Source organism: Cryptomeria japonica, chromosome 1, assembly GCF_030272615.1.
Source record: "Cryptomeria japonica chromosome 1, Sugi_1.0, whole genome shotgun sequence".
Lineage (NCBI taxonomy): Eukaryota > Viridiplantae > Streptophyta > Pinopsida > Cupressales > Cupressaceae > Cryptomeria > Cryptomeria japonica.
In genome coordinates, this window is record NC_081405.1 from 408,237,263 (window position 1) to 408,251,421 (window position 14,159).

Consider the following 14,159-nt stretch of genomic DNA (forward strand, 5'->3'; position numbering starts at 1 on the left):
AAGCCCTTCCCAGATCAGTGCAGGACTCTTGGTATGCCATTTCTGATTCTGGACATTATAAATTGTTCAAATTTTGGTTTTAGTGTTTGCTGCAATAAAAATCAGAAGTCTACAATTTATCATCAGTCCATTGTTAGTTTATGTTTTGCATTCAAATTCCATATTGTATTGGCAAACAACAAAAAATCAGAAAACCAAAAAAAAAATTACAAATAGCAAAAACCAATCACCTATTTGCATACGCTGGTCAAAGACTATCATTCAAACCTAAACTCAGAATTCAGGGCAGTAATAGAGCTTGGGATCTTCCACTTGAGTGAAATTTCAACCATTCTTTGCTAAGAAACACTCCCAAGAGTATTTAGTTGCCCATCACTCCAATCCTTAAAATCTCTCTCCAATCCATTTGTAGATGAGCAAATGGAATCATTAAATGGTTGGTAAGAAAAAGGGCAGCACTATTAATTCCAAAAGTTTCATCCTTATACTGTAATGGACACCCCGGAATGCCCAAAAACCATACCAATTGCTGCTAGGAATTTTATCAAACAGTTTGCATCCAACTCCTTATTTCTCCGTTTAATGTTTTAAATTCCCTTATGGCTCCGGAAATGAAATGTTGGTTTGTTTTACATGGAATTGAAATCACAGAATATGGACAAGAATGAAACTACAATAATATGCAAACTGAAAATTGAACTACTGCTGATAAGATGTTATTTTCAGATTTTAATAAAATCAAATACATGGCAGATTATCAACTCACTAATTATTCCAGCATTATTGACATAATACTCCAGCAATCATTTTCAATCTTGCTGCTATGGTGACATGAATAGTAACCACGTGAATAGTACCCATGTGAATAGTAATCGCGTGAATAGTAACCGCATGAATAGTACCCGCGTGAATAGTGTTGCAGCAATATTAATTTGTCTTCAACAGGTCCAATATCTTCATAAAATCATCTCCTCAAAATGGCATAAGCATCGGACAAGTAGGGAAGAAGATATGAACAAACATTAAATCTGCCTGTAGCTGGAAATGCACCCAATCTGCCTGATAATGAAGTTGATAGCAATGGATTCCAAAGGCCAAACCCTAGGGGAATGACGTCTAGAATGTCACAAGAGAGGATAGACGTCCTCTAATGCCAAGAACGGATCTGCAACTCACACATACCAATTCTTCTCATATTCAACATATCTAATGAAGCCACAAACACTTTCTTTTATTCTTTTTCCAAGGGTCCACTCATCTCTCATGGGCAATGTGAGATAAAAGATGAGCAATATAAAACATATATTAAAATATTCACTTATGTCTCCTTTGGGTACAGATCCCTATAAAATAAATATTAGAGTAACACTTTAATATTTTACAATTAAATTAAATGTTACTTTAATAAAACTTCAGGCATTAAAATGTATTAGCAATCGGACTCCGAATAATGCGAGTGATAGCTCGTAGGAAAGCTCTCACCGAGGAGTATCAAATCCAAACACCAAAAACTAGCCTCCACTATGTCCTGCTGACTTACTAAAAATAGTAAGTATGCCTGAAATTGAGTAAATCAACTTCGTTTTGGCCCAAACTGGAAATGACTAGGCCAAAACACTCCAGGATCCCCTTAAACCCTTTGTTAGCCCTCAGAACCATGTAGAACAAGGCTAACGCACACACACTTGGTCAACTGCTAAAGTGGGGACATTACAGTCCGCCCCCCTTGAAATTGCTTGTCCTCAAGCAATCTCAGTCCATCCTGCTGAATAACCTGCTCACTCTCCCATGTAGAATCGTCCTCTGGCAGGTCTCTCCATTTGACCAAATACTCCTTCACTATCCTATTTCTAAGCTTCCTCTCTCTGGTGTCCATTATAGCCTCGGGTACTAACACAAGTTTCTCCTCCTCATGCAAAGGGGGTAAATCTGCAGAATGCACTACACTCTGACCAATGGCTTTCTTAAGCCTAGACACATGAAACACATTGTGCACCCGACTGCCCTCTGGAAGCTCAAGCTCATAGGCGACTTCGCCCACTCTGCGAATCACCCTGTAGGGACCATAAAATCTAGGCTTCAACTTTTCAGCTCCGCTCTTCTTGAGCGATGACTGTCTATATGGTTGTAGCCTCAAGTAAACCATATCCCCTACCTCGAAACTGCGCTCTATTCGGTGCTGATCAGCGTACAATTTCTGTTGATTCTGGGCCTGCTGTATATTCTCCTTGAGCACTTTCAAGATGTCTTGACTATCCTGCAATAAGTTTTTGGCTTTGGGCACTCTGCTGTCCCCCAAAACTAAATCCATGAAGCTAGGTGCGTCATAACGATAGAGTGCCATGAAAGGAGTCATCCTGATGGACATATGATAAGTGGTGTTATAACAATACTCTCCCATATGCAACCATCTAACCCAAGCCTTTTGTTGTGCAGTTACATAGTTCCTCAAATATCCCTCCACCCATTTATTCACAATCTCTGTTTGCCCATCTGTCTGCGGATGATAACTAGTGCTAGGTGTAAGATCTGTACCACACAACCTAAACAACTCCTGCCAAAAAACACTCATAAACTTACTATCCCGATCACTGACAATGAATCTAGGCAACCCATGTAACCTGAATATCTCTCTAAAGAAAAGATCTACCACCTATGCTGCTGTGTAAATGGACGGAATAGCAAAGAAGTGAGCGAACTTCGTCAAGCGGGCCACCATCACATAGATGCAATCCCTTCCCTGCACTCGTGGTAAACCAATGATGAAGTCCATCGAAATACTTTCCCATTTCCTATCAGGAATGGGCAAGGGCTGTAATAAACCTGCAGGAAATGTGTGCTCTCCCTTATTCTGTTGACAAACCGCACACTCCCTGACATACCTCTGAACATCATGCTTGAGCCCTCTCCATGAGAACCGCTCTCGGATCTGCCTGTAGGTCTTGAAGATCCCCGGATGCCCAGTTGTGGGTGCATCATGAAATGCCTTCAGTATCACCTCTCTCAAATGTGATGACGGAATCAAATAAACCGTGTCCTGAACTCTGATCAATCCATCTATCACCTCATAGCGATCATCCTGTATAGTACCTGAAATCAATCCAGAAGCCCAAGCATCTCTGACATACTCTGCTATAATCCGATCTCTCCAATCTCTTGAAATCTCTGCCAGAGCACATAAGTGAGGTCTCCGAGATAAGGCATCAGCCACCACATTTTTCTTACCTTTGAGAAACTCTATGTCAAAGTCATAAGCCTGCAATTTAGTAACACATTTCTGTTGCCGGTCATTAAGATCACGTTGGTTCATGAAGTATTTAATACTATTGTGATCAGTTTTGATCACAAAACGCCCACCTACCAAATATGATCGGAATTTGGCCAATGCATGCATTATGGCCAACATCTCCCGGTCATAGACAGAATAACTCCTCTCAACTCTCCGGAGCTTCCTACTCTTGAATGCAATGGGATGCTTCTCTTGCATCAATACTGCTCCAATCCCATCACCCGATGCATCACAATGAAGCTCAAAAGGCTTCGTGAAATCTGGTAGAGCTAGAACTGGACATGAAGACATTACCTGCTTGAAATGCTGAAAACCAAAGAAACGAGACTCGGACTCGGCTCGGACTCGGCAAGGCCAAATCGGACTCGGACTCGGGACTCGGCGTCAGACTCGGCTCCAGACTCGGCTGGACTCGGGAAAGTGAAAAACTCAAAAAATTTAGAGATTTTTTAAGATTTAAAACTTGTTTCATGCACCCTTTATTGAATAAGACACAATAACATCATCAAACTTGGCTCATTTCATTACATAATACATACACAAGTATACATCTATGATCTATCACATAAGCATAAACGCAAATTGTAGCTGAAGGAAATAACAAACATAGATATATAAATATTGTCAAATGTATACAATATTACAAAACTCATGGAATAAAAAATCCATGTCATCATATGATCATCATCAAATGTTCCATACAAATAACAAAGGTAAATACATCTACAAGCCTATGGCGCAGAGGAGTCTGCACCCTCCGGCCCTGACGTCGGCTCCGATGAAGGCCCCGGCTTCCTACGAAGGCGTCTAAGGTAGGTCATAGATGATTGGGCAGCCATAGCCGCTCCTCGTGACACCACGCCATGCTCACCAACATCAGGAACATCTGTGTCACTGTCACCATCTCTGTCACTATCACCATCTGCCTCTGAATCTCCTCTCTCTGCTCGTGCTCTCTGCTCCTCGTCTGCCATGGCTACAGCCTCAACCTCTATATCTACCTGGTCGATCCAATCAGTGTCATCATCACTAAAGACAGCCACAGGATCTGTCTCAATGGCCCACTCTGCCTCAGGATCAACCTCATCTAGAATGATAGGAGAGATGTCAGCTAGTGCATTCTTTCTCATTCTCAGGCGGAGGTTGTAGTGAACAAAGATAAGATCATTCATCTTCTCCACGGATAATCTATTGCGCCTCTTGGAGTGTATGTGCTCAAACATACTCCAATTGCGCTCACAACCAGATGCACTGCATGGTTGGCTCAAGATGCGAATGGCCAACTTTTGAAGATTTGGTGTCGTTGGGCCAAAAAAGTTCCACCAATTATCTGAGTTTGAAATGAGAAAAATAAATAAAATCAGTCTCTCATAAACTCATTTAACAATATACAATAAAACTAAAATTAAGCCTTACAATTTATTTTTACCTGGCATCATAGTTGTCCTACTTTCTTTGGCGATAGGACGAGAAAAGGTCTCCCCTTGTGCATTTGAGAACAACTGTAGCTCTCGCATAAGATCTGTCTGAGTACAGCCAACAGGTGCCATCTTCTCCATGACTGAGTATAGCCCATCAAGGACCTCCGCATCAGCCCTGAAAGTAGGGCTAAAATGGAATGCCGGATTCAAATAATAGGCTGCTGCATGGATGGGCCTATGAAGCTGATGATGCCATCTCTTATCAATGATCTGCCAAATGGGACCATAGTTGCTCTCATCTCCTGCATAGATAGATTTGATGCCCTCTTTCGCCCTATCCACGCCCTCATATATGTAGCCCATTGCGGGCTTTTCTCCATCCGCAACTCGCAACAAAACCACCAAGGGCTTAACAAACTGTAAAATTGAAAATATTGTGTAATTTAAAACATAAGCAAATAAGAGAATATGATGAATAAGTTATAAAACAAAAAGTTAAATAAAAATTGTAGAATTTATAAAAAAATTACCTTCACTATCTCATCACAAGGGCTCCAAAAGCCTCGCTCATCAAAAATGCAGTCTGCCATATCTTTTCCTGCTGGGGTGGCAGCATAGGATGAGGAAGACCACTCCTCACCAACAATCATACGTCTCAAGGCCATCTTACAACGAAGCATGGACTGCAATGTGATGAAGTTTGTGGCAAATCTTGTGATTCCTGGACGAGCTAACTCCTTATGCTCTGTGTATTGTCTCATAAGAGCCAACACCCATGAATGATTATATACAAATTTGCACACATTTCTTGCCTTTTCTACACATGTCTTGACCCATGGAAGTTTTCCAATATCCTCTAACATGAGGTCAATGCAATGGGCGGCACATGGAGTCCAAACTATAGATGGGTGCCTCTCCATCAATAGTTTGCCTGCAACAACATAATTTGTTGCATTGTAATTAATGAGGTTACAAAATAGAAATTAATTTGCAAACAAAATTAGTTTGTAATCAAAAGTTTACCTGCAGCAACATAATTTGGTGCATTGTCAGTCACCACCTATACCACGTTCTCTTCACCCACCTCATTAATCACCTCCTCTATCTGCTCACATAGGTAGGTGGCATTCTTGCAATGGGCGGAGGCATCAATAGACTTGATGAAAACGGTGCCCCCTGAAATAAAAAAATAAAGCAAGATCAATGATCATTCAATAAATCATTAAATGAAAAATAAAAAATTAATGCCTAAATGAAACTAAAATTAATCAATCACCTGCGGAAGAAACAAGAAAATTAAGGAGAGTTCTATTTCTCCTGTCTGTCCAACCATCAGTCATGATGGTGCAACCTTTAGTGCTCCATATTTGGCGTTGATCACCCAATTCTTTCTTCACATCATTCACCAATTCAGTCAAAATGGGTCCGCTCAAATCAAACTCAGAAGGGGCTTTGAACCCCGCCCCACAAATGGTAAGGGCATCAACCATTTCTTGCCAATAAGGTGACCTGTCACAAATAATTTTAATGAGATAAGTATGTACTATGTATAATGAACTATATACAACAAAAATTAATATGAACAATCAAATTATAAAAATTAAAACAATCAAACATAAAACATTTACCTGGCTGTGAAGAATGGAATACTGCCATAGATCCAAAATCTGCCAACTGCCATTTTAGCAGCATCATGGACCTCCTTGTTCCAACCCATGCTCTCAAGTGACTGTTGGGACCCAGGAGTAGTGCGAGGTGCAAAAAAGGTATCCAACCTAGATTTACGAATCCTAGGTCCAATGCTAACATTCCCACTACCACTGCCAGTGCTAGGAACATGAGAAGGGGCAGAGGCACTGGCACTAGCACTGGCACTTATAGAAGCAGAACCGGAAGCATGAGTAGTAGCAAAATGAGTGGGACGATATGAAGGTAAGGAAGAAGGCCCTCCAACACAACCTAATTGTGTCCCTGTTCCTAAAGGTGCATGTCTCCCAATGACTGTGAGATCCTCTTTTTCTTTCCTTTTCCTTTCAATTTCTTCAACCATTACATAGCAATCACGTACGGCCTCAGTGACTGCTTTTGTGCATGGGTCGGCATCATGCCCACGCACACCAGCAATATGGTATTTCAATCTATATATGCCTCCATGGAATATTGTTTTGCAAAATATACACTTTGTTTGCCCTTTTCTTTGCCCTGGAAAATCCTCATGATATTTCCAAGCAGGGTCCTTTCTAATGGGAGGTCTAGAAGAGGACATTGTATGATTGTTTTGTGAAACTTGAGGCAAATAAGAATGTGAAGGTTGCTGCAATAAAACATTACAAATGCAAAAATAAATTAAGACATTCATTCTATGTTGTGTATTCATAATTTCATTCTCATTGAACATTTTTTTCAAGAAAGCTAAAGTAGGGTTTGCAATTTTTTTTTTTTTAAATTGTAGGGTTTGTCAAACCCTACTTTAAAAAAAATAAAATTACAAACCCTGGGCCTACATAGTAACATAGAAAAGATTTTGGAATAAAATCTAAAACTTTCATAAAAAAAAGAATAGAAAAATGAATTTTTGCATATAAGAAACAAAAAAATCTCAAAAAAACAATGTTACCTCTTAGAACTCTTGAAGAAAATTGAAGAAATTGAAGAAATCTTCCTTGCTGGTTTTTCTTCAATGCACCCTTGTTATTCTTTTTATCTCACTTTACTCCTCCTATTTTTGCAAATGAATGAAATGAAAGTCACTTTTAGGTATAAAACAAAAATAACACAAAAAAAAAAAGTCAAAAAAACCATTTAAAATTGTTTTTTTTTTAACTTATCATTCACTTCGCCGCCGGCCGAGCCCCAGGCACGGGACTCGGCCAAACTCGCCAAACTTGCCAAACTCGGCGAGTCTGGCGAGTCTGGCTCTTGGACTCGGCAGAGTCCGAGTCCGAGTCCCCAGGACTCGGCGAGGGTGACTCGCACTCGGACTCGCCGAGTCCAGGCGAGTTTAGGCGATTTTCGTTTCTCTGCTCAAAACACCTCTGTGCTGCCCCTGTCCACATGAAGGCCCCCTTCTTGGTGAGATCTGTCAAAGGTGCTGCCGTCTGTGAAAAACCCTTAACAAACCTTCTGTAAAATCCGCAAAGACCAAAGAATCCCTTAAGCTGTGTGAGGTTCGTAGGAGTAGGCCAATCAACTATAGCTCTAATCTTTTCAGGGTCTACTCGAACTCCATCTGCACTAATAATATGCCCAAGGTATAGTAATTCTGTCATACCAAACTCACACTTAGACTCCTTGGCATACAAAGACTCTCTCTCTAGGATAGATAATACCTCCTCCAAATGTTGTGAATGTTCCTCCCAGGTCTTACTGAAGACCAAGATGTCATCAAAGAAGATCAAGACAAATTTCCTCAACTGCTCCTTGAATACCTGGTTCATACAACTCTGAAATGTAGCGGGTGCATTGGTTAGTCCAAATGGCATAACCATAAACTCAAAGTGGCCATAGTGACATCAAAAGGCAGTTTTCTCAATGTCCTCTGCCCTCATCCTGATCTGATGGTATCCAAACTGTAAGTCTATTTTGGTGAAAAAGCATGCTCCATGCAATTCATCAGTCAACTGATCAATCCGAGGAATGGGATATCTGCTTTTTATTGTTTTCTTATTCAATGCCCTATAATCGATGCACATGCGCATTGTCCCATCCTTCTTCTTTACCAGAACTACAGCTGAAACAAAGGGGCTTTTGCTAGGCCTGATGTGCCCCATTTCCAACAACTCCTTAATTGCCTTCTCTATCTCATCTTTATGTTTCTTAGGATGACGATAGGGAGTGATCATCACTGGTTTGGCTCCCTCCTCGAGCTCAATAACATGCTCTGCACCCCTGTCAGGAGGAAACTCATGAGGAATATCACTGAATACCTTGGCATGTCTGTCAAGAATCTCTTGTATATCTGGTGGATGACTCTTCAACCGAGGCTCCGGTGAAGATGGCATAACTAAGCACTCTATTGCCCACTCTATGTCATTATGCCGAAAAAGTCTCTCCATTCTCCTCAAAGAGACTACCCTGCAACTCCCATCTGAAAGTCCCCTGAGAACAACAGTCCTACCCTCATGCTGAAACCTCATTTCCAACTTCGCTAGGTTGAAAGTGAACTCAACCAGCGATGCCATCCATGTCATACCGAGGATGATGTCGTAATCTCCCATGTCCACAACATAGAAATCATCCTCCAACTCATAGCCATCTCCAAATCTAATGTGAAGATTTGAAACCTTCTGAGTACATAATAGCTTTTGGCCATTAGCCACCATGACTCTAAAACCATCATGCTCCTCTGTCTGTAAGCCTCTCCTGGCTACCAAATGTGTATCTATGAAGTTATGTGTAGCCCTAATGTCAATGAGAGATATCACTTTCTGCCCCTAGATAGTACCCCTGACCTTAAATGTGATTGCCTTTTGGGCCCCTGTCAAGCGTGCCAACGATCTATCATCCTTAGGAATGCTGCTCTCCTCTATCATGTTACCCTCATCTGTATCGGAGTGTTGATCCTCCGCCTCTGACTCTGACTCATCCGCTGAAAAATACTCCATTTGATTTGCCTTAGCCTTGAGAGGGTATTTATGAGATAAGTCCCAAGGCTCTCTACACTGGAAGCACAGTTTCTTCTTTCGAAGTTCATTCAAGGTTTCACTGTCTAGTCCTTTTGATCCTTCTTTGGGTTTGTTATACTCTTTCTGAAATGGTTTTTGTCTTTGTCCTTGCGGTAGGAAGAATTTGTTGAATGGTATTTTCCTTTGTATACCGAAGGGGCTAAATCTCGTGCCTTTTTAGTTCCTTCTGGTAAGGTGAGTGGATCATGTCCCTTCACCCAACCATGTAATGGATCAGCAAGCCCATCACAAAATAACACCACCAATCTCCTAGGAGAGATATCAGTAACAAGTATAGACAAACGCTGAAACTCGGCGATGTAAGCATCCACAGAACTTGACTGTTTTAAGTGTGCTAGCTCCTTGAAATGTAACTCGGGATCCCTAGTGTCAAATCTCTCAATCAATCTTTCTGTGAATTCCTCATAGGATGTAATCTGATTATGCCCCAGAGTCACCATGCCATGATGCCACCATTCATGCGCAACGTCGTCCAAATGCATAGCCGCATACTTGATAGCCTCCTCCTCAGTGCTAGGATTTAGCTGCAAGTATGTATCTACCTTCTGCACCCAAGCTCGTGCGGTCATCTTCCCTGAAGCATCATAATAAGGCAAGGAAAGTTTTCCAACTTTCTTTCTCAGCTCAAAATTCTGATTCCTCCCTCCTGCTCTAGGCATATGTCTCATCCTCAAGTCCATATAATCTCTGAGGGAAATATCTGCCTGAAACTCGGGTCCATTGGCCTCCCAGTCCCTCCTGAACTGACCCTGTAACTCAGTAATCTGCGGTTCGTTCACTGGTTGAACCGGATCCCTAGGTGGGAAGGTGGGTAGAAGAGGTCTCGAGCTCACTGTTCGAGCTGGGCGTGCAACATGTCTAAAGTTATCCGCCTCATTCCCATTGTTGCCATGTCCATTATTACCATTAATGTTATTCTCAGGGGCATTGTTGTTGCCTCGGCCTCCATTATTATCATTGCCCCTATTGTTATCGTTTCCCCCATTGTTATTGTTTCCATTGTTGGCATCACCTGGATTAATAATGACACCCATCTGTCTAGCCATAAGCTGCAACATCATGTCCATTCGCCTATTCTGCTCCTGCTGCATACGCTGCCCTTGCTCTAATGTACCCAGTAACTGTCTGAACATTACCTCCCCCTGATCTGGACCAGTATTCCTATCATCTTGGTCACCCATACTGCTGTCTTGATCAAAGAATATCTCCTCTATGTTTGTATGACTGGATTGTATGTCCACCTGCACGGATGAACTAGACTGCTCGCTCTGTGAGTTCAAATTTCTGTTTTGTCTTGCTTTGGTATGGCAGAAGTTATAAGGCCCCTGTTGCATGCTTAAACATACATGCATAGCATGTTTTTTAATTCATTAATTTCTGATTTTAGTGTTTTGATATTTCGTCAAACACTTTTCCCTCTATCCGGGGTTCCAATGTCTCTGTAAGACCTCCACAGGATGGCAGGACTTATAGCTCTGATACCACTGTAATGGACACCCCGGAATGCCCAAAAACCATACCAATTGCTGCTAGGAATTTTATCAAACAATTTACATCCAACTCCTTATTTCTCCGTTTAATGTTTTAAATTCCCTTATGGCTCCGGAAATGAAATGTTGGTTTGTTTTACATGGAATTGAAATCACAGAATATGGACAAGAATGAAACTACAATAATATGCAAACTGAAAATTGAACTACTGCTGATAAGATGTTATTTTCAGATTTTAATAAAATCAAATACATGGCAGATTGTCAACTCACTAATTATTCCAGCATTATTGACATAATACTCCAGCAATCATTTTCAATCTTGCTGCTATAGTGACATGAATAGTACCCGCGTGAATAGTAACCACGTGAATAGTACCCATGTGAATAGTGTTGCAGCAATATTAATTTGTCTTCAACATGTCCAATATCTTCATAAAATCATCTCCTCAAAATGGCATAAACATCAGACAAGTAGGGAAGAAGATATGAACAAACATTAAATCTGCCTGTAGCTGGAAATGCACCCAATCTGCCTGATAATGAAGCTGATAGCAATGGATTCCAAAGGCCAAACCCTAGGGGAATGACGTCTAGAATGTCACAAGAGAGGATAGACGTCCTCTAATGCCAAGAACGGATCTGCAACTCACACATACCAATTCTTCTTATATTCAACATATCTAATGAAGCCACAAACGCTTTCTTTTATTCTTTTTCCAAGGGTCCACTCATCTCTCATGGGCAATGTGGGATAAATGATGAGCAATATAAAACATATATTAAAATATTCACTTATGTCTCCCTTGGGTACAGATCCCCATAAAATAAATATTAGAGTAACACTTAATATTTTACAATTAAATTAAATGTTACTTTAATAAAACTTCAGGCATTAAAATGTATTAGCAATCGGATTCCGAATAATGCGAGTGATAGCTCATCGGAAAGCTCTCACCGAGGAGTATCAAATCCAAACACGAAAACTGACCTCCACTATGTCTTGCTGACTTACTAAAAATAGTAAGTATGCCTGAAACTGAGTAAATCAACTTCGTTTTGGCCCAAACTGGAAATGACTAGGCCAAAACACTCCAGGATCCCCTTAAACCCTTCGTTAGCCCTTAGGACCATGTAGAACAAGGCTAACGCACACACACTTGGTCAACTGCTAAAGTGGGGACATTACATATACCTCCAAAGATCATACAAGCTCCATCGATCCTTGTTGAGGATCCCAAGCATGAATACCAAACCAAGGATGGTCTCCAACGTATTGAGAAAGATACACATGACAACTACAAGTGCCATCCATAACATCATGCACATTGAGGAACTTTGTGACCGTTTTAGTAATCTCTTGAAACCCATCCATGAAAGCATAAACAACTAAGGTGCAAGGAACAATTGTTATCTTCAAAACCAACCCCAAAGAAAGATTAGTATAAGATAAAACATCACTCAATCCAAAGGATGGATTGTCAATCATGTGGATGTCATGTTTAGGTCCTTACTCTAGAGCTACACAAGTAACAAGCTTGAAATCTCCTTTCCTTGTATCTCCATGAATCAACTCATCCCATGAAGAGGATACATCACCAACTACAATTGAAGGGCATTCATTACAACTCATCAACTCAAATAATTTGTGAAAAGTCCCACTTGTTGGCCCACTACAAAACTCAAGACCAAAATTCATACAAGAATGATGCAACTCAAAGAAAGTACCAACAAAGAAAGAATCTTCAACTGAAATCATCTTCCAATCATGTTCATTCAAAGAAAGTGAACTGCTGCTATGATGAATACTAAAATCAGAATTTTTGTGCCTGTCATCAATGACTCCAAGGCTGCCCCAAAGCACCTGTGCCTCTCCATTATCATTTTCAGTAGTAAACTGTGGGTCCAAATCATCAAACAATCCATCACCAATAGCACTAAGCCTTTCATCTGAAAGAACATTAGGAAGCGCTTCACAAAAAATATTATGGAAGTCAATAGCCTTAGTAGCATCACTATATAACTCTGAAAGTGGTTCTAAAGCTGCTATTATGTCCTTTCCTTCATACTCCATTTCATCCATAGTAGCTACATGCTTGACCAAAGAATCACCTTGAAGCTTAATCACATATTCCTCATGAGTCAAGGCACCATCTCCATCCAAATGTTCTGTTATGAGCCTCTCTTCTTTCTCTCGCTTCTCATTAGTTCTCCACTGGTAGAATTCTTTTCATTTACTTTTGCTTTCTCTTTAATTGAAAAGAGAGACTTGAACCACGTAGGATTCTCATGCAATTGCATTTAAATTCTTGCCATGACAACTCTAACTATAATTTTGATAACTTTGCTTCAATTCTATCCACCCTTCTAGAAGGCACTCTTCAAGTCTTCATATTTCTTTGTGAAATAACCAACTCTCAGCTCTAACTGGAAGGGATAAGTGCTGATCCCTTATCAGAAATAATACTGAAAATAATCTTACTATAGTATGCTGCCCTGTCCTAGAACCAATTTTTTTCCCTTCTCACTCTTTATTATTTTGTCAAACAGTTTGCATGCATTCACTAACAAAGTACATTAACTTGCTGTTCATAAAAACTCAATTTGCTGAGGGTTTAAATGTTTGTTTTAGACTTGCAATTGTATTGAAAGTTGCAATAGGTTTTGTAATAATGTTTGTTCCCAACAAAGAAAACAAACTTACACCAAGAAGAGAATATTATAAACCATTCAATATTCGACAGGAACGGATTTCAAAAGATAAATCTGTGACCTTATTTGCAGAAATATTAAATCTGAATTTATTCTAAAATATTTTCTAGCGACTAGTATATAAATGACACTGTTCTCTTAATTTTCTAAATTTGCTGTTCCATAAATACAAGGAAAGAGGTTTGTTTTCTAACCTTAGCAAATCCCAATGCTATAGCAGAAAATACATTTACCAATCTGAAGCATTAATCGACAGCTGTACTGAAGCCTCCTTCAAAGACCTCATTTAAGTTTTCAGCTTCTACTATGAGTGTAAGGATAGATGCCACAAATTCCATCAGTGGAAAAGCCAAACCCTTCTTTATCTATCGCCAATCTACACCAAACTTGACTTCTACTTCCATGCTAAAGACAAGGGAAGTCTCACGCCATCCAAGAACGAACCAATGATTAGAACAATGTAGCTCAAAACTCCATGCCAAAGTTGAGAAGGGTTTGCATGCCAAAAAATAAAGTTATTCCTTATTAACCACACCCAATGAAGTGCCAAACCCTCATGCCA

General features: G+C 40.3%; 3 protein-coding genes across 3 annotated transcripts; all 3 read right to left on the reverse strand.

Annotated features, from left to right (window-relative positions):
* Positions 1 to 3,881: 3,881 nt before the first annotated feature.
* Positions 3,882 to 4,816, reverse strand: LOC131855823 (uncharacterized). The gene is made up of 2 exons (XM_059218371.1): positions 4,719 to 4,816; positions 3,882 to 4,619 (listed from the first exon to the last, which is right to left on the reverse strand). Exons 1-2 carry the CDS (start codon positions 4,804 to 4,806, stop codon positions 4,021 to 4,023), a joined length of 687 nt encoding a protein of 228 aa, XP_059074354.1. The 5' UTR covers positions 4,807 to 4,816; the 3' UTR covers positions 3,882 to 4,020.
* Positions 4,817 to 4,916: 100 nt separating this feature from the next.
* Positions 4,917 to 5,651, reverse strand: LOC131857530 (uncharacterized). Its single transcript, XM_059210196.1, has 3 exons — positions 5,241 to 5,651; positions 4,995 to 5,127; positions 4,917 to 4,945 (listed from the first exon to the last, which is right to left on the reverse strand). Exons 1-3 carry the CDS (start codon positions 5,628 to 5,630, stop codon positions 4,917 to 4,919), a joined length of 552 nt encoding a protein of 183 aa, XP_059066179.1. The 5' UTR covers positions 5,631 to 5,651.
* Positions 5,652 to 5,743: 92 nt separating this feature from the next.
* Positions 5,744 to 7,073, reverse strand: LOC131065612 (uncharacterized). The gene is made up of 3 exons (XM_058000181.2): positions 6,339 to 7,073; positions 5,987 to 6,219; positions 5,744 to 5,886 (listed from the first exon to the last, which is right to left on the reverse strand). Exons 1-3 carry the CDS (start codon positions 7,067 to 7,069, stop codon positions 5,771 to 5,773), a joined length of 1,080 nt encoding a protein of 359 aa, XP_057856164.2. The 5' UTR covers positions 7,070 to 7,073; the 3' UTR covers positions 5,744 to 5,770.
* Positions 7,074 to 14,159: the final 7,086 nt, after the last annotated feature.